This window comes from Lagopus leucura, unplaced genomic scaffold, assembly GCF_019238085.1.
Source record: "Lagopus leucura isolate 7727_CA_CO unplaced genomic scaffold, USGS_WTPT01 Super-Scaffold_100024, whole genome shotgun sequence".
Classification (NCBI taxonomy): Eukaryota; Metazoa; Chordata; class Aves; order Galliformes; family Phasianidae; genus Lagopus; species Lagopus leucura.
Window position 1 is genome coordinate 8,958,126 of NW_024962276.1, and position 19,087 is coordinate 8,977,212.

The 19,087-nt window shown below is 43.3% G+C and overlaps 1 protein-coding gene across 1 annotated transcript; it reads left to right on the forward strand.

Annotated features, from left to right (window-relative positions):
• Positions 1 to 5,882: 5,882 nt before the first annotated feature.
• WSB1 (WD repeat and SOCS box containing 1) lies at positions 5,883 to 13,077 on the forward strand. Its single transcript, XM_042879841.1, has 9 exons — positions 5,883 to 6,019; positions 6,580 to 6,748; positions 6,853 to 7,121; positions 7,537 to 7,668; positions 7,940 to 8,040; positions 10,161 to 10,333; positions 10,695 to 10,808; positions 11,596 to 11,703; positions 11,955 to 13,077. Exons 1-9 carry the CDS (start codon positions 5,980 to 5,982, stop codon positions 12,112 to 12,114), a joined length of 1,266 nt encoding a protein of 421 aa, XP_042735775.1. The 5' UTR covers positions 5,883 to 5,979; the 3' UTR covers positions 12,115 to 13,077.
• Positions 13,078 to 19,087: the final 6,010 nt, after the last annotated feature.

Sequence of the window (19,087 nt, forward strand, 5' to 3'; positions counted from 1 at the left end):
TATTGGATTTGACAAGGACACCCTTCATGTGATTGATTTTCCCTCTGCTTGCACAATCCTGCTCATCCAGTGCCAGAACACAGACTTCATCAAAAGCAAAAAATATTCTTGTTGTAAACACGTTCAGCAGTTTATTGCTGATTACAATTTAGGTCAGCATGAATCACTGTATGCTTTTCTCCCAGATCAGTTTTTATTTTTTAAGAAGTGATGCTTTTTTGTATCTACAGAAACGTGTTTGGAACTGGCACCATTCAGAATATTCCCTGTTATCTCATTATCACACTCACAGCCAGCCGGGACACAGCCCTTATTTCGACTGCTACGTGACTGCTTGGCATTCCTCTGGTCACACATCAGCTTCCCAACCCTGGCCCCTTTGGGCCCATTCCTCATCACAAAATAAGTCAGTATTCAAACACAGTATTTTGCATTCTCTTAAGAGTTTGTATCTTTATCTCAAAGCACTCTGCTACTGCTCCCCAACTGGGCGGTTTTATTTAAGTTTGCTTTAAGGCTGGACTTTGTGAGTTGCCCACATTCACCTGGGAAGCATGTAGCAAAGTTGGGAAGTATTCTGACTGCATCCCATGCTTTGGCCGGAAGGTCTTCTATCTATTCAATTTTAATGAAACAATTAGAACAATGTTTATAACCCTGGTTATAATGACAGACTCAGTGTTTTGCACCTGTAAACAATCACATGTAACTGCAGACCAGAGTGCAGGAATTTAAGCCAAAAGAATAGAAAAGTGCTCAGTAACATTTTCCCCTGCGCACTGGAACAGAAAGTCGCTGCAAATCCACCAGGAGAGCACAGCACTGTGCTCCTCTGCAAGAAGACTTCATCTGCAAGGAGCCTTCGAGCTCTGAGGCTACAGAAGTCAACCACAGAGAAAGCAACCAGGCACAGAAAGCCAGCACACTGTCTGAAGGGTTTGTGAGAAAAAGAGGGCAAACTGCTGCGCAGCAGAAGTCAGAAACAGCTGAGGTTGTGTTGGCGTATATCAGGTGCAGACCCAACGGAGACTGCCTTGCTCTGTCTGCAGTACAGGGACCCTCTTCCACTGTCATGGCTTAGGGCAGTTCAAGTTCACACCTCTTCCCCTGACCTTCAGCCATCTGAGATAACAGCTCTTGTCACTTCAGTGGGTAAATTTAGCGCAGATGTTCCTGAAAGCACTCCCTCACAAGGTGCAACATCCAGGGCCAGTGTACAAAGAAGGAATAATTCAAAAGCTAAAGTGAATAAACCCGGAGCTCTGTGAAGCTATCCGTGGTGAAAGCGTCCAGTTCACTACACACAGAAAGGCCATCTGCTCTATTTATTGTAACAACAAGATGTGGTCTAAAAATGATACAATCCCTAAGAGACCAAAAGAATGCTGAGAAAAAAACACAATCTCATCTCTCTGATATTCCATCTGTGCACTTTTTCCCCACAATACACCTTTAGCAGGCCTCTACAGATTAACCCCTTAGATACCAGATGCATCAATTTACAGCCACCTCTGGAAAACTAATCTAACAGCTAAGCAACAGAGCAATGGGGGAAATACCAGCTTGGAAGTGCAAGACGGAGGCAGCCTCACCCCGAGTGTGGGGCGACCGTGGGAAGTCAGATGTTGCTCCTGGTGCTCCACAATGACCCTGAGAAATGGCCTCGTCTCCTCACTCCCTTGCCAGCCAGTTTGTCTCTGTTTAGAATGCAGGCTCCTCAGGGCCAGCAGTCTTATTCCAAGCAGCTGAGCTGTGCCAATATCACTTGCAGACATCAGGCAAAGAACAACATGTACATGAGATGAAATAGCTGAAACTGTGCCAGTCACAGCAGGGTGGCAACAAGGGTGGCAGGGAGAGACTGAGATGGGCAAAGACTGCCTAGAATTGTTAATATTTATAGTATAGTATAAGAGTACCTGAAATCACAAAGCCTGGTACACAAAGTCTCACACACTGCCACAAGTTTCTTGCAGGGCTGTGGCGTGTTTTCATGTATCAGTTTTTTGAGTCCTGTAGCTCGTGGGGCTGTTACCTGGACCACCTTCACCTTCTGCTGAACTTGGAAGATCTGTCAACCTTGGAAAGTAGGTTACTTTCACCTACATGTCTTCAAGGAACAAGGAATGTTTTATCCAGTTCACAAATGCTTTGAGTACAAAACTCTCAGAACTTTAACACCTTTTTGCTACATTTGATACATTTTCTCAAGGTCAGTTAATCTATTCTTGCAACACATTTTTCCCCATAAGGAAGATCATGACTGGGGCCTGCACGGCTGAGCCTCTGCACCTCACAGAGCACAGAGGAGCCAGGCAGGAGCCCAGAACTAAGGCTGTGCCCACAGCCAACACTGAGGCAACCGCACAGCCTTTCGGGGGTACTTGGATTTTCTCCTGCTTCCCCAGGCCCCCCACACCCACAGTCAGAGCTTTCCAGGGTACGCTGTTTACGCTGTGGCAGTGAGGACAGCTCTCTGTCCTGGGGTGCTGACAGCACTTCTCTCTTTGGCCAACACAATGTTCTGCTGCTCACAGTTCTCTCCGCTGCAATCCCTTTTCCTCTTCAGCCCCCTGCCCTCTTTATTCAGATTTTTTCTTTCACCTTCTCTTCTCCTTCTACAAACTAACGCTGAACTTTCTCCTACCCAAGGAGACAACTCAAAACAAACAGTGATTGTGAATTATTAATAATGTGGACTATAAATAGTATATTTTAATGACAGACCACCCAGATGCAAGCACTACTGCACAGATCAGCCACCTTGACATCCCTGTCACTGCCCATAACTGTCCCCTCAGCTGCCATTTGCCGTCTGTACTCCACAAAACAGCGACTGAAGGGGTGGGACAGAAATCCTGGGTCTGGCCATGGGCTCTTCTAGGACTTTGCTGTCATACATTGAGTGTGCTGAGCTGGCTCCCCAAGGTTGGTCTGTACAACCCAAACAGCCACAGATAACAGAAACGTAACCTTGCTAGTCCCCAAACAGAAGATTATTGTTGGGATGGCTTGCACAGACTGAATGGGGACCTGCATATTAAGCACAGCATGAATAGAAACTGTGATCAATATTCACTTCTGATCTGTACCAGGATTCATTAACTGGAATGAACAGCCTTTCTGTGGTGGAAGCGTTTCAGTGAAAGCCATAGCAATGGAAATGAAACAGAGCAAGCACTCCACTGAGGGTCCTGCAAGTGCCTAGAAGGCAGAAAATGCAGGAAGCAGACACCTGGGTTCATTCTACAAATTCCAGGCAGTGTGACAAATGTATAAAACCCAGTTTATATAAGAGCGTCACGGTCCCTTGTTTGGGACGCACATAACCTAATAGAAAGTGACTGAGTCAAAACAACTGCCTCAAAGCTGACTGAAAAACACATACAAAGTAGTTGAAAATTTCAGAAAAAAGATTAAACAAGTGCAGTGTGTTAAAGTAGATTCGTCAAGTCAGTACACAAGAATGTTGATTCAGTAGATCCTGGTGCCTTAGCAGCTGGGGAAAAGCCCTGTAACCTGGAAGTACTTCAGGCAGACAGAAAACAAAAATCCTCTTTCATTTGTAACTGCTTATAACAGTGTGTGGAGTCTCAATGGATTTAGATGGCACTGAGCTTATTAGCTTCCCAGCTGAACAGCGCTGAGCAGACTTGGCAGCTGCATCCACAAGGAAGGATAATGGAAAACACATAAATCAGCCTTGAGTCATCCGCACAGTCCTGCAGGCCCTTGCTACATGTGACTGTGTGGGGTATGCGCTGGTGCCACCCTTGATTCCACAGTTACGCCTCACCAGTAGCCCACGGCGAAAACCATCTGAAAAGTCATCCAGCTTGCTGCACTTACATAGCAATAACTACAGCAAGGGCTCTGAGAATGGGAAGTGTGATTTCTTTGTGAGTTTTGACTGATTTTTAGAACAACACTTTTTACCAGCTATAAAGGTTAAGTCAGCATTATGCAGACAGAACTCAGCTTTCTGCCTCTTCTGTCCAGGCTCCAAACATGAAATAAAAGCCCTGCCAGCCAGGTTTGAAGAGAAATGTTGGTAATGTCTCCAGGACAGTCTGTGACGCCAAACAATTTCCAATGAACTTGCAAAAATCTGGGAATTTACCTATCACAATTTGTTTCCAAAAGGCAGATTGGAAAGCTCCGAGACTGGCAGCTGGACTCCAGAGCGGTGATGGCTGAACAACAGAGCAACTGCTGGAAAGCCTCACTGCTAGAAGGTGCCTTGCAGAAGACTATCCTCTATTCCTGTGTTATACAAAGACCATGCTAAATGAGCTAATCATCTCTTCTGGGCCTCAAATCTATTACACAACTGAGCAGACGGCATGCTGAGGAAGAAAGACAAACTACTGAAGTAGTCCTTACAAGAACATCAAAGCTTGAAGAAATGATAAGTTGGCACACACTTTGCTTCTTTTTAAAAAGCAAGAAAGTCAGTATCATGGCAACACTCCCACAAAGCCATGTAACCTGACTGCTATTTTCCCAGGCTATAACAGCTCCCAAGGTAAGCAAACAGAACCCAGCCTTACTCAGGCTGTAGGTGAGGCTCAGGCCCCGAGGAGAAATCTCATGACATGAATTGCCTCAGACATGAGAGGACCCGGTTCAAACATTCTATACTTATGAGTAACTCCAAAGCAACTCTTCGCAATATTCACTGGCTACAAATCTGCCTTGCTGTGCAAAGCTGATGAGGGCTTTTCCTTCTGCAAGCAACAAAGGACTGACAGAGCAGGAGCTGCATTATGCCGCTAGGGAGTACAGTGCAAGCTGGTGTTACAGTGAGCTGAGAGAGTAGCAGACAGGCATTGAAACAAAACCACACCGAGACTCAGATGGCCTCAGTCACCCAGTAGTTCATGGACAACTCTATCAATTTTAACTGTAATTTAAAAACTTAAGTATAAAACCAGATCTTGCTGAATCTAGACACTGAACTGTTTTACAAAGAAATGTCAGGAAAGCAGGAACCTTCCGAGCATTTTCCAGCCTCTGGTCAGGGAAGATGGCATCAGGTGCACACATCAGTATGGTGCACACACTGCAATGCACTCACACAAGCGTTTACATACTTCTCAGTTCACTGGTTGCTTTGCAGTCCCATGGTCATAGATATCAAGCATTGACATCAAGCATGCCACAATTTGGCTTAAAAGATAACGAGACAACTGCCATGTGAGGCACTGAGGCATGTCACCAGATGCCGGCCAGGCAGCAGACCCATGCAGGAATGCTTCTGATCCCACACGGAGGCCCTACAGCCCATCCACCAGCTCACCCCATGTAACAGAGCCGTCTGGCTGCAAGAGGTTCCCCTGAGATCCTCCCAACAGTGAGAGCTCCATCTTTGGGGGAAGCACGCTCCCAAGGTTCAGTCCATCACTGCAGTCAGGGTGTGTTTTTTTTTGGTAGAGGTGGGACTGGGCGGGTGGCAGCCGCAGGAAACTGAGCCGCCTTGGTGAAGCAACGGCACATACTCTTTTTTGCCCAGATATAATGAGAACACATCCAGGGGAATTTCGGGGCTGTGACCACCTCTAGGTAGGTGTGCTGGCTTCTGCAAGGCGCAGGGTCGAGCTCTGCAGGGCAGCGAGAGCCAAGACGGTTCGGGATCCAAGAGGAGCCCGGCCAGGCGTAGAGGGGCAGAGGGGCAGAGGCGCTGCAAAAACCCAACGGACGGTGAAAGGGCAGAGCTCGCGGCCGGGGAGCTCCGCACAGAGCGAGGAGGGCCGGAGGGAGAGAGGGAGGAAGGGAGAGAAGGCGGGAAGGCAGGCCGGCAGGACGATGAGCGCCCGCCCGCGGGGCGAGGCCGCCGCTCCCCGCCCCGCACAACTCCCCGCGCCGCCGCCGCCATTTTGTCTCAGTGCCTGCGTCCCCGGCGAGCGGCGGTCGCTGTAGCTGCGTTGCGCCCGGCCGCAGGTTTCCGCGCCCGAGCCGGTCCGAAGGGCGGCCCCGTAGATGGCCAGCTTTCCCCTGAGTGTTAACGAGAAGCTCATCGGTGAGGCGGCTCGGTCGGTCGGTCGGTCGGAGCGGCTCTGCTCGAGCTGGGAGGGGTGGGCGGCCTCGTCGGGAGCTGCTCCCGGACCCTGCGGCTGCCGCTCGGCGTTCCCGGCTCCCGGGCTGCGCCGGGTTGGGGCCGCGCTGCCGCCTCTCGCCGCGCGGTCGGGTCGCGTCGGGGAAACAGAACGCCTTTGTCCGCGGGTTTCGGAACGAGACGGCGGCTTCCAGCGGACCGAAACGCGCTGTTATTTCACGACGGGCTTCTTTCGGCCGTTTGTGCCACTCAGGGCAGGACCCAGCGGGGCTTTCTTCCCCGAGCTGTGGAGTCTTTGGGCGGGCTGGAACGTGGTGCAGCACTGCTGCCATGGCAGCCAGCGCCCGGCCTCCGCTGCAGCTGAGGCATACCGAAAGTCGGCCGCTTCTTTTGTGACAGTGGGCAGCTGCTTTACAAGTGATGAACTAGCAAGCAATTGAGTAACACGCTGCCTGGTTCCTCGTAACATCTTAAGATACACTTAATTAATTTTGAAATGGAATTTCCTCTTTGTTTCTCTTCAGCACGGTCGCGGGCTGTTGGAGAACTCTTGGCCCCCACTTCTCCTTTCGACAAGAAGTGTGGACGTGAGAACTGGACTGTTGCGTTTGCTCCCGATGGATCCTACTTCGCTTGGTCACAAGGACATCGCATAGTGAAGCTGGTCCCCTGGTCCCAGTGCCTTACTAACTTGTAAGATAAAGCTGCATGGCTTTCAATTAGCCTGAAGAACTTCAGGATTTCAAAATAGGAGATAACTCTTCATAGAGTTCCTCTTGTATTCTTTTGTTTTGCAGCTTGCTGCACGGCACAAAGAATGTTGCAAATTCTGCCAGTACAAGGCTTTCAAGACAGAACAGTGACGGCAGTCAGCGAAATAAGCCCTGTGAACATATAATAGACTGTGGTGATATTGTCTGGAGTCTTGCTTTTGGGTCTTCAGTGCCCGAGAAGCAGAGTCGCTGTGTGAATATAGAATGGCATCGTTTCAAATTTGGGCAGGACCAGCTTCTGCTTGCAACAGGCCTGAACAATGGGCGCATCAAGATCTGGGATGTGTATACAGGTAGGGAGGGTGAGGGGAAGCTGGCATTTGTGCGGTGTTAACATCGTTGATACAATGAATAGCTTGCAGAACTGTGATTGCAAATTGAACATTGAATACAAATTGATCTAAAAAAGAAATCGTGGGTTGCGACTGTAAACATACTGCACTGGGAGAGGAAGGAACAGACTCAGGTTGTGCTGAGATGTAAGCGATGGCAGATGAGGCCTTGGTGCTGCGGAATGGTTACATACGTGAGGGACTTTATGCACATTACTTGTTTACACCAAAATCTTTCGCTGGATTTTAAAATTTTAGTATATTTTAAAAACAAGAGGTTACTTTTTTATTCTTGAGTATGGTGAAGAATATATGTCAGTTTAATCTGAACAAAGTACAGCCCTTCATTTTAAACTGTGGTGTTTCCATGTAACAGGAAAACTCCTCCTTAACCTGATGGACCATACAGAAGTTGTCAGAGATTTAACATTTGCCCCGGATGGCAGCCTGATTTTGGTGTCTGCATCCAGAGACAAAACACTGAGAGTGTGGGACCTGAAAGATGACGGTATGTTTTCAGTTCATCTGCTGTAACGCACGGGAGAAATATGCATGTACTCCATTGTTTATGGCAATTAACACAGGTCAGGACTTTTTAAAAAAATACAACAAAAATTCCTATTAATCATTTACTCGGTATGTTCTCTAAACGTTCTGTGCAGACTGACATTGCAAGATGTTTGGAAAGAGTATAACATTTTACAGAGCTTTTCAAATTGGATCTGTAACATTTAATGGAAATTGATTTTGTGAATTATTACGTATCTCTTATTTTTTAGGAAATATGATGAAAGTGTTGAAAGGACATCAGAACTGGGTATACGGTTGTGCATTCTCTCCAGATTCTTCCATTCTGTGTTCTGTTGGAGCTAGTAAAGCAGTATGTGTCAGAGTTTCTTGTTCATTAAATCTACTCAATTGTATGCATAATCATTTTAAATCTAAGTAACTGTAAGCTTGTGCTCTGTGTCATGGATTTCTAATGTTTTATGATGATGTAGAAGTGCATGAAATTTAACTAGCAGATGTTGTGTTGAGACTGATTTTATGAATTGAACTTGCACTGCTTTTAGTTGAAGAAACTTTAAGCGTTCTTTGAAAAGTAATCTTGCACATCTGAACATGTCTGTAGAATAAAATCGATGACTAAAGCTTCCAGTGTTAAAAGATACACAGACTAATGCATAAAGCTACTTTATTATTGATTCTATTCTTTCTGTCTTCTACTCAATGAAAGGGACTTTGCAAAGTCTGAGGCAGTCACGGTATCTCTGCGTGTTCCCAATACGAATGGCACTCACGTGTCTGATAGAACTAGAATGAAGAACAGCATACTGGTTTTCTTTTCACCTGTATTGTAATGCCCCGCTAGAGAACTGAAAGCAGTGCAGGTAAAGCACATATGCAGTAAGCTACTTCTGTTGGCACCGAAGAACTAGATTAAGACAAAAAGGGGAATTCAGCTGAGTTACAGGGGCTTTTTGGGCAGTTTACGAAGCGTATCTATGCTGATTAGTAAGCACAATTCAGTAATTGAATACTGCTTTGTATAGATGACTGTTCAAATGCATTTTATGCTTTAAATTATCAGTGCAGCTTTGATAGAGAATAGTTGAGTCTGGGGGCTTGTTTTTTCTTTAATTAGAGTAGATGTAGATGTATACATTGATATCTTTAGGCTGTGTGTTTTGCATAAGCTTCTTGCTTTCCCTGTCACAGGTGGTGGCAGCAATATTGGTGTGATTGAGGTTAAGCTGGCACCACTCACACAGGAGCACAATGGTGTTAGCTGGGCAGAAAGAGTGGCATCTCTGGCTACCAGGCTGGGGGCGAACTTTACCATAGGATGAAGTAACCTTGCATTCGACTGCAAGGTGTACTGTACGTACGCAGGTGCTGGTTGATGTCCACTTTCTGCTTTCTTTCTTTCTTTTTTTTTTTTCTTTTTCTTTTTTTTTATTAATAATTTTCACAGCAGTGAAACATACTTGACTCCTAAAACCTAGTTTCTAGTTTTATGCAACGCTGGGGTCTTAGAGAAATTGGTTCAGCTTTAGGAAATGTGTGAGGCACTAAGGCCACGTTTGCTTTGGTAAAACATAGACTTATCTAAGATGTTTGTTTTTAATCTGTGAGTAAGGGGAAGAAAAAGACAAGGACCCTAATAAGCTCTTTCAGGGACATAATATCTTCTGCTTAAGATCATATATTTTCCATAAACTCATGCTGCAGAACAAAGATAGTTCATATTAAGTAATTATGCACAATTTTCATTTTGATTTTATATACATATAAAGTACAACTGCATGTAAAATCCCAGAATAATATTTTATCATTGTTTACAATAGTGTGCAATTAACTGAGTAAATTGTAATATTAATGTCTCTTTTATTGTTGACTTGATTTAAAATGCATAAATTCTTTCTAATAATATGGTTAGACTTCCCTATTGTTTTGCCAGAGACATAACTTTTGGCTGTGAAAATTCTCTTTGCTTGCAGTATCTGTTTCTCTTCCTAGGCTGACGTTGGTGATCCAAGCCAATTGTAAACAAGTGATCTTAAACTCAAAGGGATGCCACTGGAGTAACAATATGTTAACCTTACACTTTCTGTCTGTATATTTCTTAAAATTTTGGTAGTTACTGGAAAGAGGGGACTGTAGAGTTTAACCCTTTTATTTCTGCATATTTTAATAAAATAGTTTTGTAATACATGATTTTCAGTAAGCTACGTGGTTAAATTGTGCTGTCTTTATCTTATATTTTGTCTTATTTTGTTAATAACATTTAACAAGCGAGTTAGAATTTGCATGTCTGCTTTAATTATTTTTTTAAATTTTCATTTTAATCTCGAGTATGACACTGAGCATATTTCTTAATTGTAGTAATTCATAATGCCTGATTTTAATATAATCCTAGTTAAGCAGCTATTCTTAAACAAAGTAATTGCTTCACTGCTTCGCTGAGCAGAGCTATAACATTAGCTTATGTAATTGCAGGTTTTTCTCTGGGATATGGATAAATACTCCATGATACGAAAACTTGAGGGACATCACAATGATGTTGTAGCCTGTGAGTTTTCTCCTGATGGAGCTTTACTGGCTACTGCATCCTACGATACTCGAGTCTGTGTCTGGGATCCATACGTTGGAGTTGTTCTTATGGAGTTTGGGTAAGTGGAGTAGTTCTATCCAGGCATTCCCTACTGAAGATTGATGGTCTTGTTTGGCTGTAACTGATAACAAGACTTGGGAAAGAAAATCTTAGTAGCAGCTGACAAAAATCCTACAGTGGTAGCATAGTGGAGTTTTTCCTTCTGAGGAAGAATCCAAAGCACCACTACCTCAGTGTGCACTAATGAGAGCATTTTCGGTAAATACTCAGTACTGCAAAAGATACAGTAGTAAAATTTCTGCTCCTGATTTCATAGTTAAAATGTTCAGTCCGTTTTTTTTCTTTCAGCTTAACTGGTTGTGAAGGAAGTCTGCTGTAGCTCTTAAGTATTACACTGTTGGCTCTCTCTCTATCTGCAGGCATCTGTTTCCACCTCCTACTCCAATATTTGCTGGAGGTGCAAATGACCGATGGGTGAGATCAGTGTCTTTCAGTCACGATGGACTACATATTGCAAGCCTTGCTGATGATAAGTAAGTATGGGGAAAGATCTGTTGGACTCCTTTAATTCCTCCTGTATGATGTGAACGTTTAATGGCAGTTGGGTTGGCCTGTTTTAAACTGAGAAATGGCATTTGGTAGTCTTGGTAAAAGTACGTGAGGTGACTGCTGCATGTTTCTGTTCATTTTGAATGCAGAAAATAATGAGCTGTGTACAGGGGAGATGATCAGAGCAACAACAGAAAATAAAAAGAGAGGGGTTATAAACGATGAAAAATGTAAATTGAAATAACAGTGCAGTTAAGAATTTTCTGTTGTTTTAGTTTACACAGCAAAAGGCAAAGTACTCCATGATCTGGTATTCAATTTCTGCTAATGTGCAAATCACATTTTGAAGATCTGTATTTTAAGCTTATGAAGAATGCTTTCTCAAGATGACAGCAAGGATACTAACTACAGGAACACTTGAGTTTTTTGTTTGTTTAGTTAAGATAAGCATTATTGGGCTTTCCTGTCAGGAATTACGCTTAAGAGAGGTTTTGTAAATCTTCAGGTTATTGCTTTCTGCCAGCTTTTGTTTTAAATGGCAGAGTTAGAAAGGTTGAAGAAATACAAATGATGGTATATATCAGGAATGAAGAAGTGATAATATTTCAGGCCACATCTGAAATGTATTGTATGCATATGAAAATACTTATAGGAATCCCCAGAATTTTTATCAGACTTTTTTTTTTTTTTTTTTGTATGGAAACAGAGATGATACGAGATAGAATTAAATGTCTGTTCTGATAACTGACTGCTTCATTTTTCCCTTTTCAGAATGATAAGATTCTGGAGAATTGATGAAGAGTACCCTGTACAAGTTGCTCCTCTGAACAACGGGCTCTGCTGTACCTTTTCTACTGATGGCAGTGTTCTAGCTGCAGGGCAAGTATATGCTCCCCCTTAAAGATTAAAGTGACACGGTTAGGTTGTTAGTTAAGTGTTCTAAGGATCTTCAGTCGTAACATGCAACTCAATGCAGAAAATCTAGAGTCCGATAAACTCATTTCTTATCTTGGAGAATAAATAAAATACAGACCCACAATGTGGATTGGAGCAGAATCATTAGATAATCGAGGGCAGTAATTCTGTTTTCTTTTTTCTGGTTTATTTACTCATTCATTCTTGCTGTGCAGGACGCAGGATGGCAGCGTGTACTTCTGGGCAACTCCAAGACAAGTCTCCAGTCTCCAGCATTTGTGTCGCATGGCAATTCGAAGAGTGATGCCCACAAACCAGGTCAAGAACTTGCCTATTCCATCAAAAGTGGTGGAATTTCTTTGTTACCAGATTTGAGCAGAGAAAGTAAAAATTATATCAAACTGGCAGGTGGCCCGGCTGCTGAAACTGGCTGAACACTTCAAAGAATCCTCAAACTTTACAGCCTTTGTGATTAAAACGCTACAGGTTTTCTAGAGCTATTTAAAAGTGATATCCTAAATATTGTGTCCAAATACCTGACAGTTAAATTTTTAATATTTATGGAAAACACAGTAGAAGTATTCCTGATGTTCTCAATTTTCTAAAATGTAACTGTGAAAACATGTACATACATAGACATAAGCTGCTATGTGCTGTCAATGTATCTTTAACATTGCTTTTGTCATTTTTTATGTGTGTCATGTATATATTGCTTTGGTAGAGCCATCAGATGCATCTGTGCTGTAAAGTGGAAGGATAACTATTATTCTGGGACACTGAGCTAGAAAAAATATTGACATAAGGAAGCTTAACTGCTCTGTATGTATGTACATTGGTTGGAGTTCAGGAAACTGATCCGCAGATACGAATTCATGTTAGTTTGCTCGATGGAAAGGTACAGCTTGGCTTTTTAGAACAACGTATGGTGAAGGGAAGTAGGTAAGGTAGTGAGGGATGGAGCATATCTCTAGTCAGGAATTTTGCCTGTGTTAGCTAAAGGAGGCCTTATGTTTCACATCAGCAAAACAGGTTCTATTGAGGTATTGGGCAGTGTTGAAGAAATATTTCCTTACATTTCTAAAAATTTAACTACTGTATTATTGCCTGATGCTTTGTCTGTAATAAGAGAAGTTTACAGACTCAGTTTATTATTCTTTGACCCTATAATATCTCTCTGGGGGTGATTATTGGTTAATGGCCAAAGATAAGCATAGTACTTGTTTTTGCCTTCTGTTATTTATCTGGACCTGCAGATATAAAGAATGTATGCATTGCATAAAATGCCTGATTATATATATTTTTGTTGAACTTTTTTTATTAAAAACTTGTATAAAAATATATTGCATCTGGTGACTGATTTGTCAGCTCTATCTGCGTGCACCAGTTGTAGCTGCTCTCTTGCACAGCTTTCCTTTCCAGGCCCACAGGACACTGACCTCAGTAAAAATTCAGTGTGGGGAATCCCAGCACGACCAGCCCTTAAATTAGACCAGGTCACAAGCATTCAGTGACATAAAGAGTTCCTGTGCTTGTGCACTGTGTCAAATGGAGGAAAGGGAGTTCTGACTACAGCATGTAGCCGAGGTTGTGCAGACTGTAGTAACATGTAAGTTGAATGGGGGTTTTTACTTCTATACACTTCCAGAGTACTGTTCAACCTGTGTCACAACAAATATTATATGATGCATACAATGTATGGCAGAGTCACAGTAAGTCATGGCCAGTGGCTCATTAAAAATTAACCAAGCTACATCAGTGGCAGCTATGCTGGGTCCTCTGTGGTGGCAGACATGCAAAAGGCTGCGGATCCTTTGGAAGCGCAAAAAGCATCTGCTTAGGGATGGGAAGTAACTGCCCTCTAACCACGTGTGAATCCCTAAGGAAGCAGCCAGCACTTCCTAGAAGGCCAATTTCATCCTTGAGAGGGTGGGCAGCAGACAGAGCCAGAGGAGCCTTGAATCTGAGCAGGACTGTTGTCCGTCTTACTCCAGCAAGTGAGGGAACTGTTTCCATGCTCTCGATCCCTGTACTGGCTGGCTTAGAAAGAGTGGATTCCTGCAGCAGCACCAGCACTGGTACTATGATGGAGTGGTGAAAAACTTCAGGGAGTAAGATGGAAAATAGGACTGATGAGAATTGTTTTTCATGAATTTAGCGCATATGGGATGTGGCAGAAGCTCACCAGAACACAACTCCTCCTATTACAGAAGCTGACAAGTCTGCTATGCAAAGAAGGCATCTTTTTGATGGTTTCATCCAGCCTCACTTGATCAAACATCTATTTATTTATTGGAATGTGACAGATGGCCTACTTGGCTTCTACCAGCTTAGCTACTACATACAGAAACTATTAAGAAATCAATCCCTTCATTCTTGGACATGCTGTTGACATTTTAAGAGACTAGGATGCTTCAGAAATACAAGGTGCTTTTCTGCTTCAACAGTAGGGTCTTACTGGCAGATCTATTTTCATGTCCTCGTTTTCTTGGGTGACATACAAAGTCTCTGACAAAGCAGAAAGAACTGATACTAAGCACAGCCCAGCAGGCCTTAAACTGAAAAATAATTTAAAAAAAAAAAAAAAAACAACCAACCAACCCTATAAATATCCCCATTCCTTTGCTACAGCACAGTTAAGTGACAACACATGCACTTCAGACTCACAGTGAAAGAAGGTAATGTTGTGTTTCAGCCCATTTGCAGTGCAACGTACTGTATTTGCACATGTACAGAAGGAGACGATGGCCTGTAGCAAGCAAGCCATCTTCTCTTCTGAATGCTCAGCCCAGACACTCAGGCCTACTTTCCAGGAAGATTTCCCCCAAACACTGTTTCCAAACGTCATAAATCAACTTTCCACTTTACAAAGACGACTACAGAACAAAGCCAACAGAACAGAACTTCCTCAGGAACTAAAATCCTGCTGGCAAGGAAATCGCATACGTGTCACCATGCTACTTAATGACTCACTCATTTGGTGCAATATTTTTCATTGAATTGCTCCAATTTGGGACAACATTTTTCTTTTTCCCCCCTAAATGCACATATGAAGACACAGCTTCTCATACACTAGCTGAAGGAAAAACCGATGAGTTGTGTGGCCCCTAGAACATTCCACCTCAACCTGAATGCAGAGATGAGTAGCTGCCAGACATGAAGCTTTCTGCCAGGAGCCTTCTGACTTACAAATACACGCTCCTAAATGCAGTCACTTTAATCAGCTTAGCTCTGTTCTGCACTCTGCCGGAATGTCTGTCCTGAGGAAGCAGCAGCCCTCCCCATGAGAGACCATGCAAACCAAGAAGTTAGCAGTTACTAACATTTCTGTACCTGCAAACATTAAACAGATGGATGCAGACAGCTGTGATTTGAGAGTATGTGCTTAATTGCTCTACTTGATAATGGAAATAATTGTTCTACAACCTCAGAACAATCTACAGGTAGAAAACTGGCCAGAGCCATTTGTTAGGAACGGAGGAAACAAACTGCAACTCTGGAATGCTATTAAGATGCATGGAAGTGGTTTTTAGGCTGAAGGGTGTTTTGCTGTTGTTACCAAGCTGTGAAATATTTGGCCTAGTTAAAAAGAGCTCATAAAGAGGAAAATTTAATGGAGCAAAAGTAGCCCCTTTGTGTTGGTGGCACTCTAGCTGGGACTGAGCAGAACCAGTTTTAGATCCATTCAAAGTCATCTAGAAACATGCTCTGCACAGCTGGTATTTCTGTGGCAAGCATAATTAATGTCCTTAAAGCATTTTGTAATCCTTTGCTGAAGTGTTCTCTGGGTATTAAAGAAAATCAATAAAGTGGACAGGAACTGGGCCGAGAGGCCGGAAGCAGAGTCGTCCTGCAATACGCTGACACACTGCACTGTCTGAGCACTGCAAGCACAGCCTTGCCAGGCCAGGCAGCAAAGACAATTAGCAGGAAGAAGAGATGATGTAATAGCTTGCAGAATTTCCTAACATGGGCAGAAATATCTAGCAGTGGAAGAAAGACATGAATAACTGAGAATTTTTGGATCTAATGAGCTCTTCTAGAAAGAAAAGCATGTTAACAACACAGAAGTAATAGACAACGGCAGTCAAAACAGGCAAGAGGAAAGTGAAAATTTCTAATATGCTGATAGTTATTTACTCTGTTATTGTTCATTAACCCTATACGCAGTAACACAGAGCACATTTCTTCTGGGGACAGGATGCTGGACAACATGGAGCCCTTACTGACCAGTTCCATTCTTCTCTGCCTGGGCACTGCAAAGCCCCAGTATCACCATGGTGCTTGACAGTTTTCTACGCCATGAGCCCGCAGATTCAGGCGTACCCTAGCTGAAGGAAAGCCCAGCTATGGATCCAATCACAAATTTCACTTATTAGTGCTCACACTAAGTTTTGTTTCTAAGTGTTGCCAACCTTGAGAGATTTTGTTTTGTCTCCAGACAGCCTGCCTTTCACGATGCATGTTCTCTGCACTTAGCAAGTGTGACTTAAATGTAGAGTCTTACTGGAGAGGCTTATTGAAGCCATCAGGCCAGGTTCACTGAAATGTGTGATTTATGGAAGCAAAGGAAGAAAATAACATCTCAGTTTTCTCTCCTTCACCAATTCAGAGCATTCCACCTACTCCAAAATGAAAATTACCCCCATGAAGCCTCAGCCTGCTTCTCCTCACTCTGAATCAGTTTTTTTGTTTGTTTGAATCTTTTCTCCAGGACACAAATGATAATTTTTAGACTAAGTACACAAGCTACGTCATTAGCAAGTGTATATATAAATTGCTTTCAAGCCTCTACCTGCTGTGGTGCAGAGGGACACCACAAGGTGAGATTTGCAACTGATTCATCCGCAATATCCCCAAGGAGTTTCCAGTTCTGACCATCATGCAAAGCTAAGCCCATCAATAAGGCCAGGAACACAGACATGAACTCTCAAAGCTTAGCACATCCTCTGTGGGGTAGCCAGGGTGAGGGACGTTGTGTACCAGGAAGCTTAGCTTGAGACTCAATTCTGGTTGGTAGTTACCACAACAAACAAGTTACAAAGCTGTTGGTGCTCCTCACAGGACCACAGTACTTGATGGCATTGGGCTGGCAATCAGTTACACTCTGCAAAGAGAGGTCCAGTACAGTTCTAGGAATATTATAGTAAAACACTTGTTTTTGACCAGTGCATATTTATCCTCCCTTTCATTCACTTATAGCAGTATTTCCTGACAGGCCCAGACATCTGAGCTGCCCAAGCTTTGAAAACAGAAGCAATAATTACAACTTTTGTTATTACCATTTCTAGAAGCACAAGAAACCCACAAATGACTTACAGACAGTGGAGCTATGTCTGTCAGACAGGCAGCCTGGCCAAGGCGATCGCTCTACCACACAGCCAGCAGAGACACAGAAGAAGGACTTGAGGAGAAACTGCACTGATGTAACGCAGAGAAGACCTGAGAGAGGACAGAAAGATTAAAGATGCAGGGAATAATTTTACACAGGGAGGATAGTGCTCAGGCTGAGTGCAATCAAGCCTACTCCAAGCTAATATCAATTCCCTCCCAGCTGTTATTAACTAGCACTTGTCAATAGATTACACAGAGAGAGGCAAGGAGAAAGAAGAAAAAAGAACAACAACAAAAAACAAACAGACAAAAAAGCAGCAGCATCAGTAATAGGAGCCTCTCTGGACACAAAAAAGCATGGGAAGAAGGACTGCAGAGATAGCCTGCAAACTGATCCTCAGTGACTGTCCCTGTCCCCTGCAGTCCTGGGCACAGATCCTCTGCTGCATCACACGGGTGCATGGCCGCCTGAAGGCATGTCAGAAGTGAGACCACAGATAACTTCCTCATCATCAGAAGGAAGGTCTTTGGAAACGCTGTGAGAACAACACCTATTTTCAGCATTCACACAAGGCATCTCCGTTGAATCATTCAGGGAGAGACCGAAAAACACTCCTAAGTATTTTGTGGGATCGATATCATTAATATTGCAGCTAAATGAGGTCTTCCATTTCAACAATTCAGAAATATGGTGACGAATCCCATAACCTCTATTCCTCATAAATTACAATGTTCTCATAAAGGATAGACGTTGTATGAGATCCTATGGGAAATGTGGTCAGCATCATCCCATAGGAAAGGTGTCAGGCAAAAACTCTTTAGCCAAGTAATTGTTTCAGATTAGAACCATCTGAGTAAGGCAGATGGGTTTTATGTGTGATGCTGGCTTCTGCACGGGGATAATTTTGTTTTATAAACACCGCTCCACACAGCACACAAATCCAGCTGCAGTAAGCAGTTCCAGAACAGCTTCAATTATCGATGTACTAGAATGAAAGCAAAGCCAATGTAAACTTCAGATAAGCAATCAGTAACTTTGTTTAGGTCATTATAACAATATTAGCTATCAGCTAAATTACACCTTTTGTAACTAGTTGAATTCCAGACAGAAGTTCTGGAATGTATGTTATTTCAAATGGGAGATTAGAAAATCCCAAACACCCACTGTCTTTGCAGATGTCTGACTTCTTTGTCGCATGGAGGAGATAAAATATTTATTTATGGGCTGTTATATTGAAGTTGCCAGGCTGGGGGCTACATAACAGAAAGAGTTAATCCCACCTCCCTCTGACCTCACTTCTCAGCCCACACAAGCTTCACAAACACTACAGATAGCTCAGTTTGCCTGTGCACAAGATGATGGACTTTTCGTCACTGCATTGGAGCATACTCTGCACTTCTTCAGGTGCCTAGGTACATTACCTCATGTATGTGAATTTAGTTGAGTGTCAAACAGCTACAGTTCCTGCCTATGTGGTTCTGTGTATACGGACAGGAGATAACAAAAGCAAAACGCCCTTAAGTCTTAATGCAGCCCTCTGTGTGCATTTATCTGCCTTCTGTTTTTTCTAAGCTGAACACAGAATGGCAGCTACTGTCTAGTGGTAGCTAAGGAGGATAGGAGCACACAGCTGTGAGCACTTAGGAGAGTCCATAGGAGTGGAGGCAAAAAGTAGCACTGCAGTGCTTGGAGATCGCTGTAAGTGCAACCTGCAAGAGGAGAGTTGCAGGTGAACTCTTACTTTGGAAAAAATGCCCTGCCTGAGAGCTGCGCTGGCAAAGTGTAAAGCTGGCCCGAGTCCTGCTGAAATGAACAGCATTAGTCATGCAAGCGTGCCCTACAAATCTCATACATCATCATGAACAAATGTGTATTATCCTGCTACATGTTATGATTTGCTGTGCAGAATTATGGTCCCTTTGCAAGGTAGAAACCAGCATTTTTAAGGAGGTATATCAGAAATTATAATCAAAGGCAGCAGTTCAGGAGCATTTAAATCCAGAGAGGAAAGTTGTC

Bases quoted from the DNA above. Each gene is read 5' to 3' on its own strand.
- WSB1 (XM_042879841.1), top strand. From the start codon at position 5,980: ATGGCCAGCTTTCCCCTGAGTGTTAACGAGAAGCTCATCG. The intron at 6,749-6,852 runs GTAAGATAAAGC...TTTGTTTTGCAG, and splicing joins TCCCAGTGCCTTACTAACTT to CTTGCTGCACGGCACAAAGA. The intron at 7,669-7,939 runs GTATGTTTTCAG...CTTATTTTTTAG, and splicing joins GTGGGACCTGAAAGATGACG to GAAATATGATGAAAGTGTTG.